Genomic DNA, 8,746 nt, shown 5'->3' with positions numbered 1-8,746 from the left:
CCATCATGCCATAACCCGTAGGAAACTTCTAGTGTTACTGCATTGGATCAATTATATACTACACCTTATTTTAGATCATATGATGCACCGGAAAAACTCTCTACGTTTAGAGTACTGCCGAGGCAGAGGTGTGGTGGCAAGGAACTTGGGCCAATCATCCCTTAGCTCTCCCCTCTGGGACACTTAATCCTTTAAAGCTTATCTCTAAATATCGTGCCCAGCAATAGCATGCATGCACTATCATTGGTTATCTCATGAAATTCATCGATTCTCCTATTTCAGTTACGAGGGAAGAGGACACCACTATATTCCATTTACTAAACAACGAATTGCTTAAACTGTCACCATATTATGATATCAATCCAACAAACAACATATATTGTCACGATTCAAAAGGAAATGAAAAACTCGCGGCTCGCAGGCACACACATACATGGCATTTATTCTTTATACTCTTTATAGGTGTAACACTACAACATATTAGTAGTGGTTATTCTCCCAGAACTGAGATTGGAGCCAATCAATCAGTTTCTTTTCCACCTGAAACGCCGTGGCCAAAACATCATCCGAAATGGGTGGGTTTGATCCAAAGACTGCATTGGCAATAGAAATAACTCCTGGGTTTTGGCTGCTGAGTGATGACAACGCTGCTGCTGGCTTGTCATGCGCTAGATTCATTTGGAAGTGGATCATTGCCTTCGGGAACACAAATACGTCACCCTTCTTGACCACCCTGGAGAAGAGCCTATTTGGGTTGGATGTGACAAATCCAAGGTAGAGAGTTCCCTCAAGCACAGTAAGGAGCTCAGTGGCACGGGGATGTATATGTGGTGTGTTCACGCCCAATGGTCCATAGTCGATTCGTGCCAGCGAGATACCAAGGGTGTTGAGGCCAGGAAAATTGATGACGTTAATGTTGGTGACGTTGGACCCAACCTTGCTGTTCTTAGTATCCCTAGGTTGGTCAAGCATGGCTGGATTGAAGAAATCTTCCGGGTTGACGGCCATTGGGTCCTTGCAAGGAAATCCATTAACTCGCACTGCATGCATGGAGGAAGTAACACTAAGTTTACCCGCAAAAAAAAAAGGTAACACTGAGCTTACAAAGTAGCATGCATTTTGAGTAAGTAGGAATTTATAATACCTTGTTTTGGTATCAACATATAGCATGTAAAACTCATAATAACTCAGGTGTGACCACAGATATGCTACGAGACCATTACAGCATCACTGGTATTAATGCATACATACATACACATGATACATATACATACCAGGTGACTTCATGTCGGCGACGCAGAAGTCTTGCAGAGGGCTAGGGTCATAGGCAGTGGCCTGCCATGAGACCAGCGCAAGAAGCACGGCAAGGAGAAACAAGGAGGAAGAGGAGGCCATTGTGAGATGCTTTGTCCATGGAGGCATGGGTAGATGTTCTTATATAGTCGGAGTTGGCTTTGGCTCAAGGTGGCGCAAGCACATAGTGTGGTGACATGATGGAACTTCTGCATGCATTTGAGCAAACAGGACAAGTCAAGTACGAGAGGAAATGATCAACCGGATTGAAATAGTCAGCTCTAGGTGCTACAACCTGATTGGTTGTTCAACATCTCATGTTTTCTTTATATACTTATATGCATGGTATCTGCTCCGCCAAGTAACCTTACGTGTGCATGCGCTTACATATTTTGCACAAGCTGGTCGACGATCCTGCTGATTTTCTTCCGTTCTCCCGGGGGTGCTATCTAGCCCGGTTCTCCGGGCGGTGCTATCTAGCCCATGCTCATCGTAGAGACCGGAGATATGCATGGGCAATTCAACCGAGTAGCATTTCCATGTTTGTAAGAATGGTGGATAACGACAATGACATGTAAGCAGAAGTCATCATCATATCTTTATCTAATGCGTCATACTACCTAGTCCTATAAATAAACAACATAAAAAGCAATTGCATGCTTGTAAAAATGGTACGTTCTCCAGGTATTACGTTAGCTCATGTATATAAACCCCCTTTCATCAGTATTTGGTTTCAGAGTTACAATGGAATTATGGATCATGTTCTCCACAATAAAAAATCCTCACCAAAAAAGGAATAAAGAATCATGATTTTGTTTCACATCCGCCTATGATCTGCGGACGGTACTCCCTCGGTTTTTTTTACCCCGCGTATAAAATTTGATCAAAGTCAATCTACACAAAGTTTGACCAAATTTATATCAAAAAATATGAACATCTACAATACTAAAACTATATAGTATGAAAGTACATTTCATGATGCATTTGATAATATTGATTTTACATTATGAATGTTGATAATTTTTAATATAAAGTTAGTCAAATTTTATAAAGCTTGACTTTGACCAAACTTTATGTATATGCAGACTAAAGAAACGGAGAGAGTACTGAGTATGAATTATGATAGTATGCAATAACATTAAGGTTGCACTAGACAATTTTGTTGAGTATGCACTTACGACTGCAATAGTACGTGAATTTGAGAGCAGGTAATTAATGATGACCGGTTCAACGATGGAAAAGTCAGCGGTCGTGACAAACATGAGTTCATTATAAGTTCGGTCGGTGACATGTTTCATATCTCTATGCAGATACGTGTACTGTTTTTTTTCTTAATATCAGCTACGTGTGTTTTTTTTTTTTTTTGCGGGTGAGCTACGTGCGCTGTCATTGGGGCTATATACGAGGATTCAATATTGTCAAGAAGAAAGTTCCAATGTACGGACAGATCCTACGCTTATCCCTTTTCCAAATATTGTATAGTCAAATCGTACTCCAACTTCACTAGCGGCATCTCGGCGAGCGCTTACATCATCACCTCGTCGCAGTTGGCACACACAATAGCGAGTACCTATCTCGTGAGGCGGCCATGCAGCCGAGAATTGCACTCAAATCCGTTCTTTCTTTTTTTTGCGAGGTAAAAGGATTGTATTAATTAAGGAAGATCAGTACAATCCTGTTGGCAAATGATGCCAATATCATCAGGTCCATGACGAAGCCACACAGCAGTACGTGGTTCAGAGATCCCTAGCTGGGCTAGGGTGTGACTAACTTTATTCTTACTTCTACTAACACGTGATAACACGTACTCACGACCTAGTGCTAGAAGCCGCTTAGCTTCATCAACTAGTGCAGCAACAGGGGATCTATTTTGCTCACTGTCACCAATCATGCTTGCAGCAATGGTACTATCAGTTTGCAAAATGAAAGGCAACGTAGACCACTCAAGGGTGAGAGCGATTCCTTCCATGCACGCAGCTACTTCCGCCTCCAGAGCACTTGCACATGTGGTCAGTAGTCTGCACGATGCAAAGATTATAGCTCCATTGCTGTCGCGTAGGATCATCCCAGCTCCTCCTATACCATCAGACTCATGCCAAGCACCATCAACATTTAGCTTTGCCCAGCCCTCGAGTGGCTTCTCCCATCGTTCCAGCGGCCTAGTGCAATCAGCAGGGGTGGCCGGCATCTTCAGACGAGCTTTGCTGTTACGATGCTGAATCATCATCTTCCCTTTAGTTACATCCTCATGTGGGTGTTGCTGGATGCATCTTAGGCTCTGCATGTAGCTAGTCAAGAATCGACAAGAAGCATATACTGGTGGGGCTGGTTTGTTGTGGACAACTTCATTCCGGACATGCCAGCTCCGCCAGAGTGTCATGATCACCGGGCAGGCGCTGCTCATCAGTGCATTGGTTCATCACATGTAGAGCCCACTCCGGGCCCGAGTTGACGACATCCTCGAGGCGAGGCATACATTCAGTGCTTGCCATCGCCTCCCAAAGCATCCTTGCGAGCGGACACCTGCACAAAGCATGGTATGTATCCTCGGATTCCATGCCACACAGCTTACACACATTAGTAATCTCCAAATTTCTTTTTGTTTTATTTTCCACCGTCGCTACAGAATTAGTGATAAGACGCCACACAAATATGCGTACCTTTGAAGGAGCAGGGCACCCCCACACTGCCTTCCAGACGGCACGAGTGCCGTCCGGTGCCCTGCTCGTTGCACCCACATTGGTGCTTGTAGAAAGGTCGACGCCGAGGTGGTACGCACTGCGGACAGTGAAGACACCTCGCAGATCTGGTGCCCATGCCAAAACGTCCTCCAGTTGGTGTGGCGATGCTTTGATCTTGAGGATACATGCAGCATCGATGGAGTGGAAGTGGCGCTGGATTAGGTTTGGGATCCAACGCCCCCTCCCATCAAGCAGCTCGCTGACGCGGTGAAGGCGACAATTGCCACGGCCCATGACAGCTGAAAAAGTACGTCGTTTAAGAGGTAGATTGGGTCTGAGGGGTTTTGCCGGATGTGATAGCATTGGTCTCTGTGGTGGACTAGCGCTTTTCTGGTGTGATCAAATTTTTGTGGATGTCCAGGAAATAAATGATAGATATATTGATGCACATGTTCGTTTGTCTGCAACTGAACCGCTCTCACTACCAGAATCTCCCCCTATGCCGACGGCCAGGGCCCCTGAGTCCCGTCGGGACAGACCTATGCCGACAGCCCCCGTCGGCATAGGGCCGTCGGCAACATATACGTCGGCATAGCCAGGGAGGCCGTCGGCATAGAAAAGCCGTCGGCATAGATGCTTTCCCGACGGGGGCTGTACATCTATGCCGACGGCCCTTGCCGTCGGCAACAATCACGCCTAACGGCGGCCGCTGTCAAGTTTGCCAGACGACTGGTCGCAACGTGGCACCCCTATGCCGACGGCCTAGCCGTCGGCTTAGTCAAAAACTATGACTGTGTTGAAAGGCATGGCATGCTTTGGGTGAATAGATTGAGGATGAACTAACCGGCGAGGGGCCAGCGTTCTGTGCCACAAACTCCTCAAAGCTCAGCAGCACTGGTTGTGCTGGAGGGCATTGTGCTGGAGGGAACTGAGGACACCTGCCGGCCGCCATTTCCTGAAAAGCCTGCTGCATCTAGCTATCCCTCTGCACTTGGTGTTCATAAAGCCTCTGATGCCACGCCATGGTCTCCTGGTGTGTGTACTCCAGGTAGGCCTACGGTATGACATGATGGAACTCATAAAACTACTAAATGCGGAAAATAAAGTGAGCAATGAAGATAAGAGGGAAAATACTTACAGATTGTTGCTCCTGAAAGAGGGACTGTGCACTGGTCACTGGCTGGCTCATGCGCTGGCTCAGGCTCGGGTCGATCCGACGAAGCTGTGTGTAGGAGATACTAGGAGTGATCACAGCATCGAGAACCGCCTCCCGACCGTGTTCCTTGGGCCCCATCCTCACCACCGCCATGCCGTCCAGAGGCGCCGCAATGGGGTCAGGTGTGTCAGGATGTAACTTCAGATACGCTTCGGAGTAGGCCTTCTTCCTCCCCGCGGTCTTCTTGCCGTAGTACTTGGGCTCGCCAGGCTTGGGGTCCTTCCACGCATGGGCGATCTCCCACGCCTGCATGTGTGAGAGCGGCCGCTTCAATTTCTCCTCCTGCACCACCAAACAGAGGTTAGTCATACATAAGAAAGTGATGGTAAATAGAAGAAGAAGAATGTTTAATGGGGTTAGTCATACATTAACTGCCTTGTGGAGATAGTGGCACTAGTAGAAAACAGGGCTTTGGTCCAGGCCGGGTCAGCCCATTAGTCCCGGTTAAGTCCAGAACCGGGACCAATGGGGGCATTGGTCCCGGTTCGTGAGCCCAGGGGGCCGGCCGGGCCACGTGGGCCATTGGTCCCGGTTCATCTGGACCTTTTGGTCCCGGTTGGTGGGATGAACCGGGACCAATGGGCCTCGCTCCTGGCCCACAACCATTGGTCCTGGTTCGTGCCTCAAACTGGGACTAAAGATTAGACCTTTAGTCCCGGTTTGAGGCACCAACCGGGACTAATGGGGTTGAGACCTTTAGTCCCGGTTCGTGCAACGAACCGGTACTAAAGGTCCCATTTTCAAACTCTCCCCCCTGTGGATCGCCTTTTCAGTTTAAAAAAAAGAAAATGATGGAAATGTCAAAAAAATAAAAGAAAATAAGTTTCCCATGTGATATATGGTCTAGTTGTTGGGAAAATTTGCATATGTGAATTTTGACTTTATTTGCAAAATCTCTGAAATTTGTAAAAATGGGCATAACTTTTGCATACTAACTCAGATGAAAAAGTTTTTTATATGAAAAATCATCTACTTGAAAAGTTACATCCAAATTATTTGCAAAATCTCTCTGAATTTTTATATGAAAAACCCCGTTAAACATTTTCAAAATCCTCAAAAACCTAATAGAAAAAAGTTACGGGGCTTTTAAGATCTAGAGTGAAAAAAATCGAAAAAAATTCAAACAGTGGGCAAACTGTGGTCAAACAATGGTCAAACTAATTATTCTAGAATATGAGTGTTACTAAATAATTATTTTTGTTATTTCAATTTTGGTCAAATCTGGTCAAACTGTGGTCAAACAATGGTCAAACTAATTATTCAAGAAATATTAGTGTTACTAAATAATTATTGTTTTTAAAACAATAGTTTCAAAATAAAACTATGAAATGTGTCACTTCATGCTCAAGCAAAATTCCTGAAGGTTAATAGGATTGACATCTTAGTATTGTCAGGAAAACAAGAAGTGCAGACTTGGAGCGAGGGAGAATAGAACCCGGAAGTTAAGTGTGCTCAGGCTGGGAGAGTGGGAGGATGGGTGACCGTTCGGGAACTTAGATGATTTGGAATGATGAGAGGTGATTAGAGGATAAATTGAGAAGTGATGAGTGGTGGTGATTACAGACTAGAGGTTAAAATAATTCAGAAATTTGAAAATAAAAAAAATTCAAAAAAAAAATTCAAAAAAAAATCATAAAATTTCCTTTAGTCCCGGTTGGTGTTACCAACCGGGACTAAAGGTGGAGCTCCACGTGGCCGCGGCCTTTAGTCCCGGTTCTGGATTGAACCCGGACTAAAGGGATAGGCATTAGTACCGACCCTTTAGTCCCGGTTCCAGAATCGGGACTAAAGGCCCTTATGAACCGGGACTGAAGGCCCTTTTTCTACTAGTGTGGTTTCGGTTTCCCTGAGCATGTACTCCCTCCGTCCCTCGGTTAGCCTTATTTTTGGTTCTCATAGCCGCCCAGGCTCCATCCTCATCACACCAAAGATCCACCAATGCCGCCCAGGACTCGTCTTTTCCATAACACCAATTTGGACACACCTACATAATAAAAGCATAATGGCATGTAGGTGTGTCCAAATTGGTGTTATGGAAGCATAAAGCATAAAGCATAATGTACCACAAGGTAATGAATGCATAATATATGAAAGCATAATGAAAAATCTTTTATACTTACCGCCAAGAACTCGGGCCTCTCCAAGGTAATGCCCATCCTCCGTGCTTCTTCCTTGGTCATCTTCACACCAAGAACGTCGTGGTAGTATGTGGAGATGGCCACATAGCGCACCTCGTACTGCATCTGGCGGGCCTTCTTCTTGCATTGGCGCAGCACGATCTGGTCCGCTCTAGCCCTGTGCTCCGGAAGAACTCGATAGAATTTCTACGATCATGCATGAAACAAGAATGGAAGAAGCCATGAGTTAAATCATTCATGAAACTAGAATGGACTTGTGCTTCTGAAGAGAACTCACCCAGAAAGTAGTGATCACGGCCTTGGCATGGGTCTCATGGTCCGCGTGGCGGGCCGCTTCCCAGTGGTCCCAGCTCGTGGCCAAAACCCGACGGTCCGGCTGCCTGACTGGATCCGGACAGTACAACCCCGGCCAATATAACTTCAGCAAGACGGTGATGAGGCCGTTGGGAATACGGACCCCTTTAGAATATATCCAGTTGCTGCAAAAGAATGAACTATTAGCATGTGACAAGCAAAATAAATAACAACCGGAATAAGCATGTGACAAGCAAAATAATGAACCACTTACTCTTTTCCCGTGGGCTCAATGAGCCACTTCTGCTCCTCAGTAGCAGGAACCTGCTTTGGTAGCTTTGTGTTGCCACGCAGCCACCCCTTGTTGTCAACCCCCTTCCCGTCACCACCATCATCCCCGCCACCACCCTCCTCCTCGCCTGCCTCCCCCTCCCCAACCTCCTCCTCCTCCTCGCCTGCCTCCTCCTCCACCTCCTCCTCCTCCTCCTCCACCACCACCACCTCCTCCTCCTCCTCCTCCCTAGAGTGTACTCACTAGAGGAGGGTACCTCACTAGAGGAGGGCCTCGAAGACAACACCCCTAAGTCGGTGAGGGTGCGCTCTTTCTGGCAGCGACCCCTATAGTGGCTCTCCCCACAGCACCTCGTCCTCTAGAGGCTCTCCCCCCGCCCCCTCCTCCTCTAGGGTCACCTCTCCCTCGACCTCCCTGTGAGGAGTCATCGTCAAGTAGCCAAGGGGGAGGATTACGTGCTCGACCACTCCGACTAGGCAGGCCGACGACCTTGCGTAGGAAACCCACGCCGTCGGCCTTCCCCTTGCCCATGTTCCACGAACCTGCATTGAAAAGAGAAAAAGCAATTAGTAAATTAATGAAATGAAGGAAAAGGCATGATAATAAACACATTAATAAAAATGCATAAAAAGGCATATTCCTAAATTATAGAAAAAAATACTTGAAACGTACATCTGCTAGAACCCATATGAATCATCACTGTTGTAACCTCTTTCTCGGTCCGTCTCATCATCACTATCAATCATATCATCTTCGTTGTCTGACGGAGGTGGAGGCTCTTCCTCGTCGTCAGCGTCTTCGTTTAACTTTTCTAGCATAAGTATGTCATTTT

The 8,746-nt window shown here is 46.4% G+C and overlaps 2 protein-coding genes across 2 annotated transcripts; both read right to left on the bottom strand.

The window, feature by feature from the left end:
• Nucleotides 1-320: 320 nt before the first annotated feature.
• On the bottom strand, nucleotides 321-1,437 carry LOC125555606 (germin-like protein 8-4). The gene is made up of 2 exons (XM_087522604.1): nucleotides 1,275-1,437; nucleotides 321-1,040 (listed from the first exon to the last, which is right to left on the bottom strand). The coding sequence occupies exons 1-2, from the start codon at nucleotides 1,420-1,422 to the stop codon at nucleotides 481-483; spliced, it is 708 nt and encodes a 235-aa protein (XP_087378730.1). The 5' UTR covers nucleotides 1,423-1,437; the 3' UTR covers nucleotides 321-480.
• Nucleotides 1,438-2,947: 1,510 nt separating this feature from the next.
• LOC147967970 (uncharacterized) lies at nucleotides 2,948-4,268 on the bottom strand. The gene is made up of 2 exons (XM_087523336.1): nucleotides 3,954-4,268; nucleotides 2,948-3,571 (listed from the first exon to the last, which is right to left on the bottom strand). The coding sequence occupies exons 1-2, from the start codon at nucleotides 4,266-4,268 to the stop codon at nucleotides 2,948-2,950; spliced, it is 939 nt and encodes a 312-aa protein (XP_087379462.1).
• Between the last annotated feature and the right edge of the window lie 4,478 nt (nucleotides 4,269-8,746).

The sequence above is a fragment of the Triticum urartu genome, chromosome 5A (genome assembly GCF_056163025.1).
Source record: "Triticum urartu cultivar PI428250 chromosome 5A, HENAU_Tu73, whole genome shotgun sequence".
NCBI lineage: Eukaryota > Viridiplantae > Streptophyta > Magnoliopsida > Poales > Poaceae > Triticum > Triticum urartu.
The sequence above is the reverse complement of the archived record's forward strand: the minus strand, read 5'-3'. Positions and strand labels throughout refer to the sequence as shown.

Bases quoted from the DNA above. Each gene is read 5' to 3' on its own strand.
- LOC125555606 (XM_087522604.1), bottom strand. From the start codon at position 1,422: ATGCCTCCATGGACAAAGCATCTCACAATGGCCTCCTCTTCCTCCTTG. The intron at 1,041-1,274 runs GTATGTATATGT...CCATGCATGCAG, and splicing joins CGCCGACATGAAGTCACCTG to TGCGAGTTAATGGATTTCCT.
- LOC147967970 (XM_087523336.1), bottom strand. From the start codon at position 4,268: ATGGGCCGTGGCAATTGTCGCCTTCACCGCGTCAGCGAGCTGCTTGAT. The intron at 3,572-3,953 runs GTACGCATATTT...AGCTACATGCAG, and splicing joins GGTGCCCTGCTCCTTCAAAG to AGCCTAAGATGCATCCAGCA.